Source organism: Stigmatopora argus, chromosome 21 (assembly GCF_051989625.1).
Source record: "Stigmatopora argus isolate UIUO_Sarg chromosome 21, RoL_Sarg_1.0, whole genome shotgun sequence".
Lineage (NCBI taxonomy): Eukaryota > Metazoa > Chordata > Actinopteri > Syngnathiformes > Syngnathidae > Stigmatopora > Stigmatopora argus.
The window spans coordinates 12,246,169-12,271,381 of record NC_135407.1 but is presented as its reverse complement, the minus strand read 5'-3'; the positions used below and the strand labels follow the sequence as shown (position 1 = coordinate 12,271,381).

General features: G+C 43.3%; 1 protein-coding gene across 5 annotated transcripts in view; it reads right to left on the bottom strand.

Moving 5' to 3' along the window:
* phf14 (PHD finger protein 14) overlaps positions 1–25,213 on the bottom strand; it is a 155,514-nt gene that overhangs the window by 19,797 nt on the left and 110,504 nt on the right. For 4 of the 5 annotated variants that reach the window (XM_077591020.1, XM_077591021.1, XM_077591015.1 and 1 more), the window contains one exon: positions 16,858–16,920. In XM_077591020.1, coding sequence (XP_077447146.1) covers positions 16,858–16,920 — 63 coding nt within the window. Of the gene's footprint in view, positions 1–15,856; positions 16,117–16,857; positions 16,921–25,213 lie in introns of those variants that run through there. The other variant, XM_077591017.1, reaches the window with a different exon arrangement.

Below are 25,213 nucleotides of genomic sequence, written 5' to 3'. Positions count from 1 at the left end.
TAGAGCATAGTGCATGGAAGGAACTCCCAGTGATCCTTATGCTCCTCGAAGTTACAATAAATGCAGGTCAGAAGATCGGAACCCTGATTGACTTGGCGTCTGTCCGACACGAACTACATTACCCACATCGCTGCCAAGAGACTCAATCTTAGAAGTGAGAAGATCACTCTATTTGTCCATGGTGTTGAGGGAATGGTCCTTGTTGGATTTATTATGGGATGTTTCTATATGTTTTGTAAGCATTTTTAATAAGTAATAAGGCTATAAATTAATTCATGATTTATGTTGGGACCACGAGGACACTTTCCCCCACAGCTACGCTCGAGGCCCCACAGCTACGCTCGAGGCCCCACAGCTACGCTCGAGGCCACTTCATTGTTTTCAGGACTATGCGTTCTTGACCGGCAAGAAACTCGAACCGTGTTTGGACTGGACTCTGGCAGCAGATGGCGATAATCGCATTATTGTTTAAAAATACGGCTGCTTTGTTTACCTTATAATAATGCTTTGTTTACCTTATAATGCTGCTTTGTTTACCTTATAATGAAAATATGATGCAATTCCTTACACCGTTGTTTTGGCTCGGGTCAACTTGTATGCTTAATTCTGTGTTATTCTACTGTCTTATGCAATTGTTTTGAATCAGATTACGAGTGGTTCTCCTTGAAATGTTTTCCGTTTGTCGCGACTAAATACAATGAACAATATACTGCCCGTCAGAAATGCTCAGGAACGAAGGCATGTTATGAGTGTATCTCCTTGCAAGTTGTAACCAGAGATGTGAAAGATGTCTTCCAATTTTAATTAAATATTACTAATAATGATTTAAGGGTATTAATCATTATTCCAACAGTCCTGAAAGAAAAGACAAAAAAGGTATCAGCTCCGAGTGACAATCGAGACACCCACAGGGACTGAAAAAGCCCATGAACTCACCTGTTATGGCTTGGAAGAAATACCTGAAGAACTGAAAAGGTCCTTCCCAGATGCCAGCTTAGAGGACCTGTACAGACCAGAACAGATCGAGCTACTCATCAGTCACCGGGAATGGCTCCTCGCACCGCAGAGGGTGAAAGTGATCGGAGACCTCGTCGAATGGGACAGACCACTGGGCAAGACCGTTGGCAGAACGCACCCAGACCTCTTTGAGGAGGTGATTGTGGCAGCTTGCGCATCTAAAACACACTTTGCACGGTCCATGAGGGCCACAGCTGTGAAATACCAAGAACTCAGAGCATCAGAGTAATTCAAAGCTGAAACCAGAAGCACTGTTACAGACAAAGAATTTCTCAAATGGTGGAAATGGGACAGTATTGGAGCAACTTGCGAACCAAAGTGCGGAGGATGCAGATGTGGCAACTGCCAGCCAGGAGGCAAGACACTGAGCGAGGAAAGAGAGCTGGAAATCATCAGAAAAGGCCTCACCTCTGTCAACACTGATGATCACATCAGCAAACCTCACTGGGCTACAAAATACCCATGGATTGAAGACCCTATTTCTCTACCCAACAACAGAAGTGGAGTAGAAGCCACCTTTCTGAGAACAGAAAAACAACTTAAGAAAGAACCCAAGTGGAAAGTGGCATACGCATCCCAAGTCCATGAAATGGTGGAAAGAGGAGCGGCAAAGAAACTCACCAAAGAAATTATCACCAATTAGAGGGGACCGGTGTGGTACGTTAGCCACTTGGTAGCGCCAAACCCCCACTCCGTCCCTACACCCGTGCGTCTAGTCTGGAGGAGCAGCCAGAAGTTCAAGGGACTTAGCATGAACGATATCCTACTGAAACGATCAGACGTCCTCAACCCAATTCGAGCAGTGCTACCCAGATTCAGAAGACGGCTGTATGCAGCACTTTGAGACATCAAGATGTACAACTCAGTGTGGTTGGAAGAATTAGAAATGCACCTACACAGATTTCTTTGGAGAGACACTGAAGACAGTGAACTTGAAGAGTATGCCATCACCCGAGTTAACATTGGCGATTGCCCAGCAGGATGCTTTGCACAGCTGGCCATGAGAGAGACGGAAGCTGCCCATATTTACTCACCTAAAAGACGAGTGTAGAATCCTGGGGGAAGGTTCTTATGTTGACAATGTGCTTACCTCTCATAAAGACTTGGAAAAACTGGATGAATGCACCAGAAGAGTCGAAGAGATCCTAAAAGCAGGCAGGTTTTTCCTCAAACCCTGGCTCTGGTCAGGTCAAAGTGGGAGGGAGATGCTCACATCAGGAGTATCATCCAGCGATGTACTAATTCTACCAAACCAAAGAAGAAGATGACAAAGCTCTTGTCGAAAGTGACAAACTGTACCCGATGACCTCAGTCAACTTCTCAAAGAGAAGGAAGATGAGTGGGTCAAAACCTCCTGGAAGAAGAGGTGAGATAAAAAAAACTCCCAAACCATTGACTAGAAGACAACTACTAAGTCAGGTAGCTAGCCTCTATGATCCAATAGGTCTTGTCACCTCCGCCAAACAGAAGGGTGCTATTCTGGTTAACAGCAAAACCCGAGACACATGGGACAAACCATTGTCAGAAAGGTTGAGGGAAGAAGCAATCCAGTTACTTGAAGAATAAGTCTGCCTCAGCCAAATTACCTTCCACAGAAGCCTCACACCACGGAAATGTAGCCGAAAACCGTGGGGAGTGACATTCTCTGATGGAAGCGACCAGAGTTATGGAGCTGTGGTGTACCTCAGATGGGAGACCGCGACAGACGTCAGAGTCAGACTCGTCGAGTCCAAGGCAAAACTCACACCACTTGACCAGAAGGGAAAACCAGTAAAAGCTGAAATATGTGGCGCTGTCTATGCGGCTTGCCTCAGAAGATATATCGAAAAGCACAGTCGAATGGAGATTGACAAATGGCTCCACCAACTAGACAGTCGAACTGACAGACAGTTACGGATATCAAACTTTCTTCGCGAACAGAGTTGGAGAAATTCAGAGGACCACATCCGCTGATGACTGGTGGTGGATCCAAGGAGACATCAATATTGCGCACATCCTAACAAGAGGTACAGCCCCCAAGGATCTCCAAGAGGGCTCCGCATGGCAGGATGGACCTCAATTCATAATGCTGCCCTTAAAAGAGTGGCCTAAGAAGTCTGCCAAAGAATTTGCTGCCTATGCCAGGGAAGGAGTTAACAAACTCCAAAGAAAATCTTTCACAGCATTGCAGACCAGATCACAGACGAAGAGAAGTACAAGCGATGCGCCAACTGCCGGAACAAGTAATCCGACTCATGCCACGAACGGGAGAGATCAGAATGTCCCACGAGACGCCACAAGCGGAGACGAGCCTCGAACCCGAAGACTTGCAGCACTGATCGATGTAAGGAAATTCAGCAGCCTAACCAAGTTGATTGGGGTCATAGGCTGGGAATGGAGAGCTGCAACAAAATGGAAGAGTATTGGAAAAAATCCCAACTACAAGTTATCCAAAGTGGAAGAGACTTTCATCGGATGAGATAAAGTACAGAGCCAAGCAAGCTGTACTTACACTGAGAGTATAAAGATTCAAAGAGACCTCTTCCTCGCAGCCCAAGAGCGTGCATCCTCTCAAGACACCGCCCTCAACAGGTTGGCTGTATACAAAGATGCGCAGACTGAACTCTTGGTCTGTGGAGGAAGATTCCAAATTTTCGACAATGACAAAACTGCTGTACCGATCTTACCCTATAATGCATGGATATCCTCTCTTCCCTATAATGCATGGATATCCTCTCTTCTGGCACAAGAAGCCCGCAAACCATGAAGAAATAGCAGGTACACTCCTGCGCATGAGGAAGAAAGCGTGGTTTATAAAAGGCCGAAGATTGGCCCAGAAGATTGTAAATGATTGTGTAACATGCAGAAAGACCAAAGCCAAAAGATGCCAACAAATCATGAGTGACCTTCCATATGAGCGAATAACACCAGCCAGACCATTTCAATACGCAACAGTGGATCTGTTTGGCTCTTATGAAGTGAAGGATGAGGTGAAGAAGAAATCAAGACTCAAAGTATGGGGTCTAGTCTTCTGCTGCATGGCATCCCGAGCCCTACACACAGACGTTGTTAATCACCTGTCATCCGAGGGTTTCCTGTTGGCCTACAAGAGATTCACAGCGTTGAGGGGACACCCAAAGAAAATATAGTCAGACCCAGTAAAAAACTTTGTGGGTGCCAAGCCTGCCCTCAAAGAACTGTATACCTTCCTAAGGAAGCTAGAAGCATCCAAAGTTGAGGATGAAGCCTCCACACATGGAACAGATTGGAACTGGAAACTCCACCCTGCTGATTCCCCTCACCGAAATGGAGCTGCCGAGGCTGCTGGACCCACAGTAAAATGCGCTTTGCACAATCTGGGAAGAGACGGATGCTTCACATGGAGTGAGTTCCAAACCTTCCCTCTACATGGCTGCTAACCCGGCCAACGAAAGACCCATTGATGCCAGAACTCAAAGTCGTGAGGAGTGTGTAGACACAATACATCAGCCCAAACTCTTCCGCTGGGAAGAACAGGACCCAAGGGAGATGTAGGTAGCTTCGGCTTTCAAAAGAAGTTGACCGATTTTGGAAGAAGTGGAGTCAACTGGCAGGACCTAATTCGATCATTCGAAGCAAGTGACACACAACAAACGTAGCCACAGGAGATATTGTCTGGCTGGCCGACCAAAATGCTTTGAGGGGCCAGTATAAACTTGGAAGAGTCGATAGTGTCATCCCCGACAAAAAAGGCATCGTCAGAGATGTACACATCAAGACCTTCTCGAGCTACCCCGTCTCTACTACCAAATCTGATCAAGCAAAGAAAACCCCTACAAAAATCCCTTCATTGTCCTGAGACCTGTGGAGGAACGAAAGGGAACATCAACGAAATAACAAAGAAACAGACGATGAGCAACCAGTACTTATGTGACCTCTCTGGGTTCAAGAACAGAGATGTCAAGTGGGAGGTATCAAATCAACTAAGTGAAAGATACGTCTGCCCCCCTCCAGACCAACAGGGGGCAGAAACTAAACTCTCCACACTTCCTGCCTGAGGTCACAGACAGTATATAACCTAAATAATCTAGTTCACCAAAAAAGCACAAGACAAGACAGGCAACTAAAGAACCAAAGACACCCTTCAGTTCCCGCTCATACGTAACTGGCAGGAACAGACTTGAGTACTACTTGAATTCCACTTGATTAATGCTCAGTTTGTTTCACTCAACCATAAGTTGTATTCTTTGTGTTTTCCTTTAACTTTGGATTACTCACCAATCTCAGTAAAGTGAATATTCGTGTTTGGTTTACTCAATCAGCTAATCTACTCCTTCACTTCTACTCTATCACTTTGAACACTCTACTGCATTTCTGTAGTAAATTTAAGATGTGACGAGTAAACTCAAGAGTAATACTTTGATCTACTTAGTAACTTGAATTTAGAATGATGTCACTATCACCCTAAACTAAAATAAACTGTAAAATGGAGGAAGAATTTGAGTTGTTCATGCGTTGAGAAGACCGGGCCCTTTTTCAAGTGGGGGCAATAAAATTGGGGGAATTACACAACAACTTGACACAAAATAAAATGACGGGTGAGGAAATGCATTTACTTTTTGGGGGATTTAGTAACTTGGATCTTTTTCGTATCTCGAGTCACTCATTTGCATATAAAAAAATTCATAACCTGAAACTTTCGTACGCAGAGGCATTTGTAAGTGGCCGAGTATGCGACAGGCTGCTTATGACAACAGCACTGATCTGTCTTTCTCGACCCATCTAGGTCACGTAAAGATATCTCCAAGCATCAGTCATACAGTCTGCATTATTTAGGTGTTTTTTTTTATTAATCAGTGCAGAATTGAGTGAAAAAACAATGGCTCCAAAGCAAGCCGGTGCAATAAAGGGTAGTGAGAAGAAAAAAAGTGTACGATGACAATCGACATTAAGCATGAAATAATAGAAAAACATAGGAGTGGTTTAGCTTGACTGAGCTGGCTCGCCAAGGTAAAAGTAAAACTAGTTTGAAGTGTGTGTGTATGGTAATCTAAGTTCATTTAAGAGTGAGCATGGTCGTCCGTCTCCTAATGCCCTGCAATCGGCTGTCCACCGATTCAGGGTGTCCCCGCCTCTGGCCCAGAGACAGCTGGAATTGGGTCTAGCACCCCCCCCCCCCCCGACCCTAATGAGGATAAAGCGTTTCAGAAAATGAAATGAGATTATCATGCCAATGAATATACCGTATTTACTCGCATTTAAGACGGCTGTGTGTATAAGTCGCACCCTTAAAATTGCCTTAAAATTGTTGAATTATACAATTTCTCACGTATAAGTCGTCCCCTGATTCTCAATTTTCACCTCCATATTTCTGTTTTTAATAGGGAGTACACGTGTTACTTTGAAGGGGAAATCTTAAGAAAAATCATCACAAGTGGTATTTCTGAGATACTGTATGAATCAAAAGCATATTCTTAGGGTCAATTTAATAAATTAATATGCCTGTCTTTGTAAAAGCAAAATTTTAAAATAAATAAGTCTATCTTGATGAGAACCTGATGCTTTCTAATTACAGAAATTACAATTTTCTTACCAGAAGTTTAAGATGTTGTGGCAGCCATATTGCTTCTAATGTCAAAATATCTCAATTCTTTCGATGATTCATATTACTCCGATACTTTCAAACAAGAAATAAAACGTAAAAAATATCAAAGTGGAATTTTGTTTTATTTCAAAATCCAGGCTACTCGCGTCCGGCCATTCAGAGCACGTTTAACTAGGTTAAGATGGCCGCGCCCCTACATAGGTAAGATTGCCGTGCCCCGAGCGAGCAGTGATGGGAACGCAAGTTTTTTAACGTATTATGCAAGATACGTACGTTTTTTGTTCTTGAATTTCATTCAAAATAAAAAAAAAATAGCGTTTTATCTGTTATCTTTTCTCTATTTTGAAATAAATGTTTCGGCCGCATTGTTTTGCGTCATGACGTCATGGTTGTCACGGTTGCAATTCCTATTTTGGTGGTACTGAAAATCAAGATTTGTACATACATTAATACCTTGACATACGAGTGCCCCGACACACGTTTAACTAAGGTAAGATGCCAGCACCCTGAGCAAGCAATATCAGACACAAAAAAGTGTACTCACGTCTGGCCAGTTTGAGCATGTTTAACTACGGTAAGATGGACGTGCCCCGAGCGAGCAAGATACGGTTAATTTTTTCCTTGAATTATATTCATAGACGTCAAAATACATTATATTTAGCGTTTTATCCGTTTATCTTTTCTTTATTTCGGAATAAATGACCGTATCGACCGCATTGTCTTGCGCCGTGACATCATCATGACATTTCCGTCAACTTGCAGTTTTGTGCATGTTGCATGCGCATATAAGTCGTACCCTCGATTAAGTCATAATTTTTTGGTCCGACAAAAGCGTCTTCTATGCTAGTAAATACGGTATATAGGGCGGTCCAGCAAATGAGTGGTTAGTGTGTCGGCCTCACAGTGGGGGACCTGGATTCCTTAAGTTTGCATGTTCTCAACGGGCCTGCGTGGGTTTTCTCAGGGGTACTCCAATGACCTCCCACATTACAAAGACATGTATGGTAGGCTGATGGGACACTCTAAATTGACCCTAGGTATGAGTGGGTGACCGGACCATTCGCCGAAAGACGTTTGGTCAACGGACAGTTCGCCGAATGGACGTTTGGTCGACGGACAGTTCGCCGAACGGACGTTTGGGCGACCGGACAGTTCGCCGAACGGACGTTTGGGCGACTGGACAGTTCGCCAAATGGACGTTTGGGGGACCGCACAGTTCGCCGAATGGACGTTTGGGCGACCGGACAGTTCGCCGAACGGACGTTTCGCCGCCGTGGGATTCGCCCCAACGGCCGTCGAACAAACGTCTTTCGGCGAATCGTCCGAGTACCGTATGAGTGTGAGCGTGAATGGTTGTTTGTCTCCTTGTGCCCAGCGATTGGCTGGCCACCAATTCAGGGTGCCCCCCACCTCTGGCCAAAGTCAGCTGAGATAGGCTCCAGCACCCCCCGCGACCCGTGATGATAAAGTGGTTCAGATGAGATGAACTTAAACAGTGGTACCTCGACATACGAGTGCCCCGACATACGAGCAATTTGAGATACGAGTAAAATTTTGAGCAGATATTTATCTTGAGATCATGACACATTTTGAGATACGAGCAGACAGCGGACGCAAGAGGCTGCTCATAAGAGCACAATGGGCACTGTCTCTCTCCTCGCAACTCCCTCATGTAATGTCTCTGTGGTCGCAACTCCCTCGTGAATGTCTCTGTGGTCGCAACTCCCTCGTGTAATGTCTCTACAAGCACTGGGCAGAGCGTTGCGGAGCGTGCATTTTTTCAGTGTTTTTTTCTTCCCGGTAGTCAGTGCGAATGGCGTATTATACTACAGTGGTACCTCGTCATACGACCGCTCGTCATACAATATTCTCGTCTTACGACGGAAATTTCGATCAAATAATTCGCCCGTCATGCGATCAAAATTTTGTGATGCGACCAAGCACTGTCTTTTTTCCATATCTTTCGTGAATAACAATATCTACGAGCACCGGATGAGTTCTTCAGACGAGTTGCGACCAGGAAACGCACAACGTGCATGCGCGGGAAAAAGAGGGCTTTCTGGGTAATGAAGTATACTCGTGCACACAACGCCGACAGGCAATGGCACTCTCTCAGAATAAAACTTCATTACCCACAACCAATACGAGGAGTACCGTAATTACTCGAATATAACACGCAGATTTTTGCTATATAATTAATTCCAATAGTTGGGGGTGCGTGTTATAATCAATAACTAAAATAAATTACAAATTTTCGATCGAAAAAAGCATTGTCAAACTCACTTTGACGCACGGATTTTACGTCATCTCGTAGAGCCGACGCACGGATTTTACGTCATCTCGTAAAGCCAATCGGATGATGTGTTGTGGGAGGAAGAGGAAGTGGATGAAGGAAGCGTGGACGTTGATAGGATTCTCAACGAAGAGATGTATGAGAGGTGTCAGGAGTGGCCCTTTTGGCCCTCCTGGGTTGCCGTTGACGCATACCGGCTGTAGCCAATCCATTGATTGCTTTCGTTTCCTGTATTTAAGTAGCGACGCGTCATCACACGTCGCCGGATCGTTCACTATCGTTGACTATCATTGACTGTTGTTAGCGGTTGCTAGCGGTCGCTAGCTGTCGTTATTCTGTTGCCTCTGTCCGTATGCGCGCCGCATGCGGCCACGTTTGTTTCCACGCCTTGGTTGATTCATTAAAGGACTCCGTATCACGCTGAATGCCTCGTCCTCTCCTGCTTCCTGCATTTGGGTCTACCTACATCCACGGTCGCGTCGCACAACGCGGCGCGACCGTAACAGATGCCCCCGATCGCGCTGCGACGACCCAGCGACGCGGCGCGATCATAACAAGAGGACAGACAAAGAGAGAGAGGAACTCTTCATTTGAAGGATTCTAATGAATAAGTTAGTTTGAACAAAACAATCGTGAAACGAAGAAAAAAAGGTAAGATTTCTGATTTTCGTCAGCGGGAAATTTTAGCTGCGCACTATATTTGATTACTGCGTTTTTCCAGATATTTTTGGCCCAAAATTACCTGCGTGTTATTTTCGAGTGCGCGTTATATTCGAGTAATTACGGTATTATATCACTTCTCGTTCGCTGCTCTTAAGAACATCGGGGGCACTGGCTCGCAACTTCCCGCAATAGCATCCCCGGTAGCAACTCTATCATAGGCGGCGTTCAAAGCGGATGTGACCACAGATGCTACAAGCTAAAAGGGAGCCGCTAGCCAGCGCCCCCGAAGCTCCCATGAGCAGCGGAGCGATCACTGATAAAAGACTGCTGCTCGTTGGCAAGTGGTCGTGCGTTATCCGATTGTGAGGACATTTGTGTGCATAATTTTCGGAATATTTTGACAGGAATAGTACAACAGCAAACAGCCCATCGATAGTGAACGAGAGGTGGAGTGTTTGTTCCGTTTACGAGTGCGTTGTGTGGGGGAAAAAAACCGAAGCCCCCCCCGCCCCTTTTGTGCCCTCAGCGAAATCCGCCCAATTTTAGTTGGATTAAACACATTTCATTTCTATTAAACCACTAGTTATGTGTTACTTTGTTAATAGATGGGGAATTAGAAGAAATAAAACATTTTTTCCAATCCAATATCCTGTTTTTGGTGTTTTTTCAGAGGGCTGGAACGAATTAATTTGTTTTGAATTCATTTCAATGGGAAACGTCCGCTCGAGTTACGAGAACCTCGTCATACGATCTCAGTCTTGAAACGGATTACGATCGTATGTCGAGGTACCACTGTACTTCTCGTTGGCAAGTGGTCGTGCGTTATCCTACTGTGAGGACATTTGTGTGCATCATTTTGGGAATATTTTGAAGGGTATACAAAATCAAACAACCCTTGATATTGACTGAAAGTCAGTGTGGAGGCGGGGCAAATAGAGCCAACCCGTGAGAAGAAATCTATCAAAATGTCATACAAAATTAGAATTAAGTTTAGTGTTAGGTTATATTAAACTTATATTTGAGTGTGTCTGCATCGTAATCCAAGTTGATTTAAATTTGTTTTTTTATGTTACGAGCGCGCTGCCGTGCAAAAGCCCTCCTCCCCCTCTCTCTGTCCGTCTCTCTCTCCCCCCTTCGAAATCCGTATAATTTTAGTACTATTAAACACATTTTAGTAATATTAAACCACTAGTTATTTGTCACAATGTTAATAGGTGGCGAATTAGAACAAATAAAAATGTTTTTCTAATCCAATATCCTATTTTGGGTGTTTTTTCAGAGGGTTGGAATCAATTAATTTGTTTTTAGTTCATTTCTATGGGAAACGTTCGTTTGAGTTACGAGAAAATCGACATACGAGCTCAGTCTCGGAACGCATTAAGCTCTTATCTTGAGGTACCACTGTATATTTAAATATGTAAGATTGTAGCCAAAGGCTACATTCCATCTTTATTCTATTGTGTAGGTTGAAGATAAACAATGACACATACTAGATGTTAGGGTTATTAGTCTTACATTATTATATATTTGCTCGCAATGAAGAACGCTTTGCTTTACTTAGCTTATTAACATTAGAAAAGTCATTATAGTACATCTGCTTGCACGCACAAACGCACGCACGCACGCACACAGATATCAGTTTTAGTCAGTGCTGTGAAATTTAGTTCGTCTAACAGCAAGGCTTTAAGAAGATTGGTGAAGAGGTTCAGAGACGGGAGTTCTCGTATGTTAATTAGAATATAGAGTTCCAGGTATGTTTTTGAAGGGAACTACACAGTCACTTATAGAGCTAGCTTTTGTTTATCTATTGGATTTTTCCGTAAAAAATCTTGCGGTAGAGGTGCTTTGTGATGTTATACATATTGTAAATTAAGGTGGAATTTGCATATTTAACAGTATTGTCCCAGTTCAGGCGTTTTGAGTTTTTTTAAAATATCTGTATGGTGGATTTCTGTCCAATAATTTCAGAGTTGCTCATAAGTGGTTTCAACTGGTTTTAGTGTTGTTTTGCAGGCCGATGAACAACTTGTTAGGCAGTAAGTCATGTGTGATATGATCATTGTGTCAAAATATAGTTTTTCTCACTCAGCCGTTAAATTGTTTCTAATGAACTTAAATTTGGACAAATTGAATTTAATTTTATTCTGTTATTTTTTATCTGTCGTTTGAAGAAAAGTTGAGAGTCAAGAATTATTCCAAGGTATTTAAATTCTAGGACTATATTTATATATTTTTGGGGATAAACATTTTTTTCCTTGTATAAAACTTTGGGGTCAGTTATTTGTCGCCCTTTTTGGATTGGATTCGATTGGATAACTTTATTCAATCCCGTATTCTGGAAATTTCATTGTCACAGTAGCAAGAGGATGAGAATGCAGATACAGGAAAGGCATTTTAGACAAATAGATAGAAAGAAACCTAGCCACACGACGGGTGGGGCCGAGTCGCAAAGGTCGCAGAACAACAAAGCAAAAAGCACAAAGTACAAAGCAAAGTATATGGTGATCATTAAGAATCATTGAATCAAATCATTAAGACAGAAAAGCAGCAAAAACACAAAACGAGCAAGAGCGGCGCCATCTTGGTTGCAGTAGCAAAAACGGATACAGACTCAAGAAAAAGACGTTGTAGAGTTGGATAAAAACTGGAACCACACACAGGAAGTCTTCCACAATATGGGGAACTTCTGCACTGTGACCGAGGTTGAAAATATGCAGTCACTCTTCCAAGCTTATCCGCACAGTTCCTCAGTAGTCTGGAGCTGAAGAATCAACAGTAGCAGAGTATAACCCCTCGACTCCGTAACCGAACTGTTATTTGTTGGTATGCACCAAACAGCAGTTCAGAGTACCCACCCTTTTTGGAGTCCTTGGAGGGGGTGCTGAAGAGTGCTCCTTTGGGGGACTCCCTCGTTCTGCTGGGGGACTTCAATGCTCATGTGCGCAATGTGAGTGAGACCTGGAGGGGAGTGATTGGGAAGAACATCCCCCTGAGAAGAACCCGAGTGCTGTTCTATTGTTGGATTTCTGTGATCGTCGAGGATTGACAATAATGAACGCCATGTTCAAACATAAGGGTGTCCATATGTGCACTTGACACCAGGACACCCTAGGCCGCAGTTTGATGACCGACTTTGTAGTCATGTCATCAGACCTGCGGCTGCATGTCCTGGATACTCGGGTAAACAGAGGGGCTAAGCTGTCAACCGATCACCACCTGGTGGTGAGTTGGCTCCGATGTGGGGGCAGATGCCGGTGAGGCCCAGGAGACCCAAACATTTCGTCAGGGTCTGCTAGGGATGCCTGGCGGAATCCCCTGACAGAATCAGTTTCAATTCCCACCTCCGACAGAGCTTCTCTCATGTCCAGGAAGAGACGTGGGACAATGAGTCCGAGTAGACCATGTTCCGCGCTTCTATTGCAGAGGCGGCAGCAAGGTGGTCAGTGCCTGTCGAGGCGGGAACCCCAGAACCCGTCAGGCTGAAAAAGGAGTCCTACCGGGCCCTTTTGGACCATGGGACTCCGGGGGCAGCTGACGGGCACCGGGTGGCCAAGCGGCACGCGGCTCTGGTCGTCTCCAAGGCAAAAACCAAGGCATGGGAGGAGTTCGGTGAGGACATTGAGAACAACTTCCGGGTTGCTTCAAGGAAATTTTAAAATCCATCACCAATCTTAAAATTTAGAAAGTTGGTAGCCTTTATTAACAATATGAATTCATACTCAGCAGTTTTATCAATTTAATAAATTTTACCCCAAAAACTATTTCAATTTGTAATTCTCCACACCAACCTTACACTGCCAAAAAATCAGTTGACCCCCATTGCAACTTTTCTCTCGAAATATTCCAATTTATGATTAAGCAGATAAAGCGGACTCTCAGAGATTAGGAAACAATGAAATATCATAAAAGATGAATTGCGGTAAAATCGATATTTTTTTCCCTGTACCGCTTATCCTCACAAGGGTTACTTGAGGGTACTGGAGCCCATCCCAGCCAACTATGGACACTGTGGGTCCACTGTTCTTCAGTCTTTACATAAATGATTGGTGACGCTGTCCTTCAATTGTTACCTGCCAAATGTAGACCGATGATGACGTTCTATATGTCCACACGAAAGACAAAAAACATGCTGCACAGGAAATCACAGATGCAATGACGAGCGTGAATGGCTTGAAAAATCCCAACTACACTTAAACATATCTAAGACTGTCTGTATGTACTTCTAAAAAAGAGCAATAAATAACAGTGACCCCAACGTTTTTGTCCAAGGAAAAACAATCAATGTAGTCCAATAATTTAAATACCTAGGAATCTCACTCTTGACTCTCAACATGTATTTAAACAGATTTAAAAAAAACACTGAATAAAATTAAATTAAATTTGTCTAATTTTAGGTAATTAGAAACAATCTAACGCCAGAGTCTATATTTTGACACAATGATCGTATCACACATGACTTACTGCCTAACAAGTTGGTCATCAGCCTGCAAAACAACACTAAAATCAATTGAAACCATTTATAAGTAAGCTCTGAAAGTATTGGACAGAATATCAAAAACACACCACCACTGTCAGATATTTAAAAAAAACACAAATGCCTAACTAGGACAATACTGTTCAATATGCAGATGCCACCTTAGTTTACAAAATCTTCCATCAGAAAGGTCCTCCTCCACTACAATATTTTGTACAAAAAAATTCCAACACATCAACAAGGGTTGGCTCTAGAGGTGACTGTGTAGTTCCCTTCAAAAAGAGTGCATTCAGCCAAAGTCTCTGTTCGTGCCGCACACACCTGGAACTCAATACCAATAAACATACGTGAACTCCCGTCTCTGAATCCGCCAATCATCTTAAAGTCTGGCTGTTAGACAAACAAAATTGCGATCACAATGCTGTCGAAAACTGCTACTTCTGTGTGTTTGGATGCCTGTGTGCGTGCATGTGTGTGTGCATGTGTGCGTGTGAGGAGCCAGTAGCCATCAGGGAGCGGGGATGAGCAAACGTTGAAAGTAGTTTTTGCCAGAACAAAGTGGTGAAATTATCAGTGCCGGAGATATATTAATGTGTAGATTCAATATGATAAAAATGGTGATTTATATAGTCAAATCAATAATAGAAAATCACTAATTCAAACCCCATGCCAGACCAACGGAATAATAATTATTTTCAATATCCAAATCTATTGAAAGTCACCGCAGTGAAGAACTGCGGTCAAGCCAGTGTATGTTCATGTTTTTGTGGTCAAATGAGCGATTTCTCAAAATAGCCCACATAATTCAAGTATTACGGTAAATCCATTTAAAACAGAAGAGTGGGAAAGGAGTTGACTTCCGTGTGCTCGTAGTGCTTTAATCCCTCAAAAATAGGACCTTCAAACCTTCAAAAATACTTTTAACAGTCAAAGAAACAGCAGCATCGTCATAATTTAAAAATGAAATAGTCGTACAATTAACAAACACACTTCAATCCACAAGTACAATATGAAGTAAATCCCCTGACCAGTAGCTGTGTTTTATTAGAATAGTGAAGTGCTAATGTAAATAAATATTATTTTCACAATTTCCAGGTACGTGGGTTAATCCTCGTAGTAGAGCTCCTTGACTGCGCTCACTCATACTCAAAATTATGCAATTTAACAGATCACATTTTTAGTAAAAGTCACAGTTGCATTTTTCATTTTTGTGGTACTGTAAATCAACAAGATTTGTTTTCATAATTTCCAGACAATGCATCACTCTGGCAACCTCAGATGAAAAAGAAGACCTTTGAACTGTGTCTTCCCTCGCCCGGACACGGGTCACCGTGGGCCCACTCAGGAGCCAGTCGTGGAGGAGGAGCACGATGGAGAGTGCCTGGTGGCCGGGCTGAAACCCATGGGGCCCTGTCGGGCGCAGCCCGAAGAGGCTACGTGGGTTCCCCTTCTTGCTGGCTCACCACCTGCAGAAGGGGCCAAATAGTTCAGGTGGGATGACAGTTGGGCAGCAGCCAAAGGAGGAATCCATGGCGGTCCGATCCCTGGGTGCAGAAACTGGCTCTTGGGACGTGGAATGTAACCTCCCTAGTTGTGAAAGAGACTGAGCTAGTGTGTAAGGTTGAGAAATTCCAGCTCAATATGGTCGGGCTCACCTCTACGCACAGTTTGGTTTGTGGTACCACTCCTCTCACTCCTTTCCACAGGTTCACAATTTTTACAAACAGAATATTTGTTATAACACTGAAAACTGTGGCAAACAGTCATTCTATAGTCGTATAGGGTATAATTCGAGCACCACAAAAAACCCCAAGGATAAGCACTATAGAAGATCCAGAACCAAATGGGAAGAGGTGCAAAGTGCAATTTATTATCTTGATGAATTAAAAAAAAGACTCATAAAGGATACAATGAGTATCAAAAAGATGAAAATTTAGTGAAACAGTAAGGTTAAACTGCTAACTGCAGTATCCTGGTGGAATCTCATCCACGCAGTAAAACAGTCAACTCGTCCCTTGTCCCTGACCCACAAAATCCTTCAAAAGCAGAGAAAAACAGACATTTTCCTCCAACCGCTGTGGTTTTCCTTTGTTCTGTTGACATTTTCTGTAATGACCAAGATACAATTACACAGTGCAATTCTCCTTGTGGAAACTGCTCCCCACACCAAGATCTTAATAGCGTGTATTTCTTAATATCCCTCAAATAATTGTGTGTTTCCCCTGGTCTTATAGTACATCTTTAGCAATGTCACATTAGTGTCATCACGCAGTAGTAAAAAGTCACAATCATCACAATTTTGTCATGACAGGCACATTAAAAGAACAACACATTACAATATCCCAACACTACGACTTCTAACTAGGATCTCAAAAGTGCACTGGATTGACGGAAACAACAGAACAACATGACGAACAGGGGATATGGAAATATAGAGCTATACATGAAACTGCACAATAATAAACGATTAGTGAAACTGAAACAACTAGTTCGAAGGTTCGAGCTTCAATGAATAATGTAGTGACTCGGGGATGAGTGGTTTCAAGTGACACGTATGCAAAAAATATTTTATATTTGCACTATTTCGTATTAAAAATGAACATTTTAATGATAAAGCAGACTGAAGTTGTCTCGCTGCAATTTTCTTTTTGGCCAACATTGAAGAACTCTTAGATGGCAGTTTGGATTGAAAAATACATATTTTATTATGCCAGCCCTAGAACTTATAGTCATACTCCTCACTATAAGTGAGGCTAAATTTAAGTGTTAATGTAGGATCTAGTTCTTAAGTGGCCAAAATCAAAACTCAACAAAGACAACAGCTCAGGCATTCTTTCAGTGACAGACCTCAATCCTTTCATTTATGTCTTCACAGATGGGGATATTCTTTCGCTTCTGTCCCCTGGTTCTCTGTGGGGAAGAAAAAAAAATCAAGTTTGCGTAAAACTAAAAATAATGAAAAAGTTGATTGAGCTCAGTAATTCAGTCATTTATTCATTCATTTTCAATTGTGCTTATTTCGTTCTGTAATAAATGAATAACCAATATTCAGAAATAGAACAAAAAAATAGAAATAGAAATATTGGCCAACATGACACAAGCGTGTACAGAACTCAAGACTTAATTGGGGATCCTTAAGATTGAGTCAATCAGTCTTTGGCAGCTGTAGGGCCTGCGTTGTTCTGATAGTTGCCTTAAGCTCTTCTGAACAATTAGGTGCATTTATCATCTTGGATTTTCCCCTTCAAATATCCCATCGGTTATCAATGCGGTTGAGGTCAGGTGTGTTTGCTGGCCAGTTCTTAACCCTAGAATGGTAACCCTCTATTTCAGGGGTTACCTTTCACGCTTCTGAAATAGAGGGTTACCGGGGGAAAAATGGGTACCCTTCATTGCACCGTCTTGCTTAGGACCCATTTTTCCCCGGTAACTATGGTAACCCAGTATTTCAGAAGCGTGAAAGGTAACCCCTGAAATAGAGGGTTACCATTCTAGGGTTAAACCAGTTAATGGTTTGGCGATGTATTCAGGTGCTTAGTCCTGTTAGCAAATGAAACCTGCATCTCCATAAATTTGGTCAGTAGCAGGAAACATGCCATGCTGTCAAACCTCCAGGTAGACTGCTGTAATATACTTGGACACAAGAAAAACACAGTGGGCCAAACAACAGCCGAGACAGGGCACCCCAAATCATTGACTATGGAAGTTTACAAGTGACCTCAAGCAATGTGGGTTAAGTATCTCTTATTACCTAAGATTTAGGGGAATTCGTTTTGAAGGACATTTTATAATGGGTGTTTATCACACAATCTCTAATGCCTATTGCTTGTAAACCTATTTTTTTGCTTTTGCTTGTCAATTGGCAAGCCTGGTCTTAAATTTGTGAACAGTCAAAGTCTGTAGCAAGGAGAGTTTGTGTTTAGCCAAAAAGTAGGCACACATTACAGTCGTACCTCTACTTATGAATAGCTCTAGGTACAAAGTTTTCAAGTTACAAAGGCTTTTTATATGCAAATGAGTGCCTCAAGATATGAAAATAAGATCCAAGTTACGAAATCCCCCAAACATCAATACATTTCCAATTTCCGTTATTTTATTTACAAAGCAGCGAGCATTCCAATAGCAGAATTCAAAGAAATGCTAAATAAAATTTCTTTCTGTCTTAAAAAAACATCCAGTGTTCATGAGTCGTGCGGTCGCCCACTAGTGAGTTTATTATCATCATATGTATCATTTATCAGTGTTATCCCACATTTGCAACCATACAGTGGGGCAAATAAGTATTTAGTCAAGCACCAATTGTGCAAGTTCTCCTACTTGAAAAGATTAGGGAGGCCTGTAATTGTGAACACGAGTTAAACCTCAACCATAAGAGACAGAATGTGAAAAAACAGAAAATCACATTGTTTGATTTTTTAAGTATTCATTTCCAAATTAGAGTGGAAACATCTATACAAGATGGCGGCGCGCACTGACGCTGCGGCTCTATGCTCTCCAGTTCGGTGTCGTTCGTTATCTTACAGTCGCCAGGATTTACTCACTATCCAAAGGATATGCGATATATCCGATTTCTCAACAAACTCTCCGGGCTCTCCGTGGCTAGCCAGCCCACCAAAAGCACGTCGAAGGCGGCGAAGGGACAGAAAACAAAAGCGTGGATGCCGGGCGGGCCTTGCTGCTAAGCTGAAACAACAACCACACCGAGGACCGCTTCCTAGTATCTTTTTGACCAACGCCCGATCCATCACCCACAAAATGGATGAGTTGGAACTTCGTATTGCTACCAACAGCTTTGTTAGAAACTGTAATATTATTATCATCACAGAAACGTGGCTACACCCGCATATCCCCGACGCTGCGGTATCGCTAGCTAGCCGAACGCTTTTTCGGAACGACTGTTCAAAAGTATTAACAGGCAAAAGCAAGGGAGGAGGACTGTGCATGTATATACATAATGAATGGTGTTGTGATAGTAGGATCATTGACACTCACTGTTCCCCGGATTTAGAGTTATTGGCAATACGGTGTAGGCCCTTTTATCTACCGAGAGAGCTAACCGTCGTCATAGCAACGGCTATCTATATACCTCCGAATGCTAACGTTAACACAGCACTTAACCTCCTGCTAACGGCTGTAAACAAACAACAGCTTGACCACCCCGATGGCGTTTTTATTGTCGCTGGTGATTTCAACAAGGCGTGTTTAAAGACTGTTTTACCTAAGTTTATTCAATACGTAAATTGTAATACTAGAGGAGACAAAACTCTTGACCATGTCTATTCTAACATCAAACATGCTTATAAAGCCACTTCCCTCCCTCACCTAGCTGGATCAGATCACCTCTGCCTATCTCTCACCCCCGCTTACACTCCACTCCGGAGGCAAACAACGCCACAAATAAAGATAATAAAAACTTGGCCCGACGACGGACTCTCTCAGCTGCAGGATTGTTTTTCCCGCACCAACTGGGAACTTTTTGTACACGACAACCTCCAGGACTACACGGACTCTGTACTTTCTTACATAAAAAACTGCATTGACAACGTCACTATAGATAAACGAATACAGGTTTTTCCTAACCAAAAACCCTGGATGACCAATGAGACACAGGCACTCATCAAATGCCGTAACTCCGCCTTTAGATCAGGGGACAAGATAAAATATAGAGCTGCCAGAGCTGAGCTGAAAAGAGGCATTACAAAGGCCAAGGCAGCATATACCAAAAAAAATTGAGGAGCACTTCACAGAAAATAACCCAAAGAAGATGTGGCAAGGAATACGACATATTACCAACTACAATAACAATAATATGTCTGTTAATGCAGATGCCTCACTAGCGGAGAAATTGAACCGTTTCTTTGCCCGCTTTGAGACTGACAAATCAGACCCAGTCTCAACACCCCCACCACCACCCTGCAGCAATACACTGATGTTCCGGGAACAGGAAGTGAGACTGGTAATGCGGTCTGTGAACACCAGGAAGGCTGCTGGCCCAGACGGAGTACCTGGGAAGGTGCTCAAAGCCTGTGCTGACCAGCTGGCTGGAGTCTTCACAAACATTTTCAATTGTTCCCTGGAACAATCCATCATTCCATCTTGTCTGAAATCTGCCACCATCATCCCTGTCCCCAAAAAGCCAACCATTGGCAGCATGAATGATTATAGGCCTGTTGCCCTCACGCCTGTGATCATGAAGTGCTTTGAAAAGTTGGTAGCCCGCCATATCAGGAATACAATCTCTCCCTCAATTGACCTTCACCAGTTTGCTTATAGAGCAAACAGGTCCACTGATGATGCTATTGCCATTGCTCTTCATACAGCACTGAGCCACCTGGAACACCCTGGGAACTACGTGAGGATGCTCTTCATTGACTATAGCTCAGCCTTCAACACCATAAAACCGGACATTCTGACTGACAAACTCTCCCACCTTGGACTATCCTCTTCAATCTGCTGCTGGATAAAGAACTTCTTGACCAACCGACCACAGACTGTTAGACTTGGTCCCCACCTCTCTTCCTCCATTACACTAAGCACTGGCTCCCCTCAAGGCTGTGTACTGAGTCCTCTTCTGTACTCCCTGTACACATACGACTGGACACCCACCAGTCTAACGCCATCATCAAATTCGCTGACGACACCACTGTGGTCGGACTCATCTCAGGAGGGGATGAGTCGGCTTACAGAGATGAGGTCAACAATTTGTCTTCGTGGTGCTCGGTGAACAATCTCACACTGAACACCACGAAAACTAAAGAAATAATCCTGGACTTTCGCAAACACGGCACAGATCTGGCCCCACTCCTCATAAATGGAGTATGTGTAGACAGGGTCCAGTCCTTTAAATTCCTGGGGGTGCACGTCACGGATAAGCTCTCATGGTCTACAAACATCACGGCAGTGGTGAAGAAGGCTCAGAAACGACTCCATTTCCTCAGGGTACTTAGGAAGAACAACTTGGGCACCAATCTTCTGATAACCTTCTATAGAACCACTGTAGAGAGCATCCTGGCGTACGGCATCACAGTGTGGTACGCTGGAAGCACGGCGGCAGACAAAAAGGCCATGCAGAAAGTGATTAACACTGCCCAGAGGATTGTCGGCTGCTCTCTGCCCTCACTGGAAGACATTGCCAGCCCTCGTTACCTCAGCAGAGCCAAGAACATCATAGGGGACCCTTACCACCCTGGTTACAATCTGTTCCAGCTGCTGCCCTCTGGCAGACGCTATAGGTCCCACAAAGCACGGACAAATAGGCTTAAGGACAGTTTTTTCCCCACATCCATCAGAAATCTAAACTCGCGCTAACATAACACACATTCCCTTCTGCGGTAATATGAACAGATGTTTGGGTGGTGATCTGCCTCCTACTAGCTGACTGAAGTAAGGTAAGTGGAAGACAGTGAGAGGTAAGCGAGAGGTAAGCGACCTGTATCCACAACAGCAGAATGCCAAATTACAAGTCCGTAACTTACACTTATTTAGGTCTTTTGCCGAGTAAACGTAGCTTATGGAGAAGCACTATCAATTTCGTCACACACAGTTTCTGCGTGTGATGACAAGTAGGCTTTTTGTGTTGTGATAATGACGACAGGGCCTATGTCCGATTATTATTATTATATTAAAATAAGTATTTGGTCGCCTACAAACAAGCAAGATTTCTGGCTGTCAAAGAGGTCTAACTTCTATCGAGGTCTCGACTCGTTACCTGTATTAATAGCATCTGTTTTAACTCATTAACGGTATAAAAGTGTGACCGTCTCCCGCCGTCAATGGCAGCCAATGGGTTAAATGAGTGCTCTGCACCTCAGTCAACATGAATCGGACGTCCACCGCCGTCAATGGCAGCCGATGGGTTAAATGAGTGCTCTATAAAGGTTAAAAATAATATAATTCAGTCTATCAGAGGCTTACGTGGAAGTTCTGATCTAACCACTTTAACAGAGGTGTTGGGACATGACAATAATAGTATAAAATGTGGGATGGGCACGGGCGAGGCAAGTTTGTCTATACACACACGAGAACAGGACGTTTCGTTCCTGTCACCCAGGAACACATAAATTGAAAAACATGTACACACATGCCAATAATACGCAATTGATTGATCATTTTGATATTAGATTTTTAGATATTAATGCTCTGACATTGTCAATGCAATGACAAACTCGATCTCTCTCATGATTATAATTTTGAGAGCGAGAGATTACCTGGTTGATCGCTTTAAACAATAAACTCTTTCTCTCTCATGATTATAATTTTGAGAGCGAGGGAATCTGGGGACGAATTATCCGTCGACGAAATGTTCGGCGACGAAATGTCTGTTCGACGAACTGCCCGGCGACCAAACGTCCGTTCGACGAAACGTCCGGAGACGAAGTGTCCGTCGACCAAGTGTCCGTTGACCAAGTGTCCGTCGACGAAACGTCCGGGTACCTATAAAAGACACCTGTCCACAACCTCAGTCTCTCACACTCCAAACTCCACTATGGCCAAGACCAAAGAGCTGTCAAAGGACACCAGAGACAAAATTGGGAAGACTGAATCTGCAATAGGTAAAACGTTTGGTGTAAAGAAATCAACTGTGGGAGCAATTATTAGAAAATGGAAGACATACAAGACCACTGATAATCTCCCTCGATCTAGGGCTCCATGCAAGATCTCCCCTCGTGGCGTCAAAATGATAACAAGAACGGTGAGCAAAAATCCCAGAACCACACGGGGGAGGGGGGCTAGTGAATGACCTACAGAGAGCTGGGACCACAGTAACAAAGGCTACTATCAGTATCACAATGCGCCGCCAGGGACTCAAATCCTGCACTGCCAGACGTGTCCCCTGCTGAAGCCAATACACATCTAGGCCCATCTGCGGTTCGCTAGACAGCATTTGGATGATCCAGAAGAGGACTGGGAGAATGTGTTGTTATTGTCAGATGAAACCAAAATAGAACTTTTTGGTAGAAACACAGGTTCTCGTGTTTGGAGGAGAAAGAATACTGAATTACATCCGAAGAACACCATACCCACTGTGAAGCATGGGGGTGGAAACATCATGCTTTGGGGCTGTTTTTCTGCAAAGGGATCAGGACAACTGATCTGTGTAAAGGAAAGAATGAATGGGGCCATGTATCGAGAGATTTTGAGTGAAAATCTCCTTCCATCAGCAAGGACATTGAAGATGAGACATGGCTGTGTCTTTCAGCATGACAATGATCCCAAACACACAGCCAGTGTAAGAAGCATTTCAAGGTCCTGGAGTGGCTTAGCCAGTCTCCAGAACTCAACCCCATAGAACATCTGTGGAGGGAGTTGAAAATCTGTTACCCAATGACAGGCCCAAAACATCACTGCTCTAGAGGAGATCTGCATGGACGAATGGGCCAAAATGCCAGCAAGAGTGTGTGAAAAGCTTGTGAAGAGTTACAGAAAATGTTTGGCCTCCGTTATTGCAAACAAAGTATTGAGATGAACTTTTGGTATTGACCAAATAGTTATTTTCCACCATGATTTGCTAATAAATTCTTTAAAAATCAAACGATGTGATTTAATGTTTTTTTTCCACATTCTGTCTCTCATGGTTGAGGTTTACCCATGTTGACAATTACAGGCCTCTCTAATCTTTTCAAGTAGGAGAACTTGCACACTTGATGGTTGCCCTGCGGTACATGCTTTATATGATTTCACGCCTATACAGAAATACACAAGTGTAATTATCATAGTGTATATTTATTGAATATTACAACTATAAACATATCAAAAGACTGTGATGTATTAATATCTAAATATAATCTACCGTAAAACCTCTATTTAAACGGCATGCCCCCTAGTGCCGTTCATTTAGAGTTGCCGTTCAATTTGAGTTGCTGTTCAATTAGAGTTGCCGTTCAATTAGAGGGTGCTGCGCTATTTTTTGACTAGCTGGTCAGAACTTTGAGAAGATGCGGTAAATTTTATGGATGAAAAGAGAAACCGGGTAACATATACATATTTAACAAATGGCACAAATACAAGGCGATTACTGGTAAGTAATTACAAATTCACTGGTGAAAATCAAGTGACACGTCGCTGTTGTAGCTGTCCTTGTCATTGACATCGCCTTCCGCATCAGCGTCGAGTATCTGAGTGAGTTCACGTTCATCGTCGCCAGCATTTGCCCGTACTTGCTGGAGAAGTTGCAAACTAGTCTGAATCGGGCCATCTGACCTGAAACAATGGATCTGGCAATCCCTCGAGCCATCGGGAGCGTTGGTCAGTCCGCATCCCTTGAATGACTTGATAAGATCCTTCGCCAGATGATCCCAATCATCGACAATCCATTTCAAATAAATTCCATTGTTGGTGCTTGCATGTTGCCAAATTTGGTGTATGTAGCTATTCTCACCATGCAACATCCAGTTCTCGTAGAACTGTCGGACTTTGGCCTTGAATGGGGCGTTCCAGTAAACCTCGGAGGCCTTTATAAATTTGGTGAAGCCTCCTGGAATCACAGCCACATCAATATGGAGCTTCTTCAATTGCTTCTTGGTGGCATCGCTAATATGACAACAGTATGAATCCCAGGCAAGAAGGCGCTTGCCATCTGACGACCTTCTCAGGTTGAGAAAAACCTCTTATTTTACCAGCATGCCGCTCTATTTTTTCAAACTTTCCCCCGTAGTGAAGTTCAATTAGCGGTGCCGTTCAATTAGAGGGTGCAGTTCTATTTTTCAATTCTTCCAAGGTGCTGTTCAAATAGAGGTTTTACGGTATATGTAAAACATTTTAAATACTGTAAATGCTGTACTCAGTCAAAATAGTTCTCACTTGAATAAAAAAATCAGGTTAATGTACATAATCAAAAATAAAAATAAAACAGGTTGATGATTGTAACCTCCCCCCAAAAAAGGTTGATGGTTGTTTTAGTCTAAGTCCTTGCTGCTTGAATCTTCAGGGGGCACAGTAGGGGCAGCAGGAGGAGCTCCTGCGACAGGTTTTCGGGGCACAAAGAACATTGTGATGGGGAGTTGTGACTGTTTTTTTGTAGTTTTTGTTTGAAGTGCAGCCCCGATTCGGCGCGGTATAGCTTCACGTCCTTATTGAGAGTCCTTATTGAGAGCTATCGTCATCCAAGCTTTCCCGTTGCTCATCCAGTACAGAGGCAGCAATGCTTTGTTTTTGTTTTTCAAAGCAAGGGGACGGTCAAACTTGAGGATTGAAAATTAAGGCT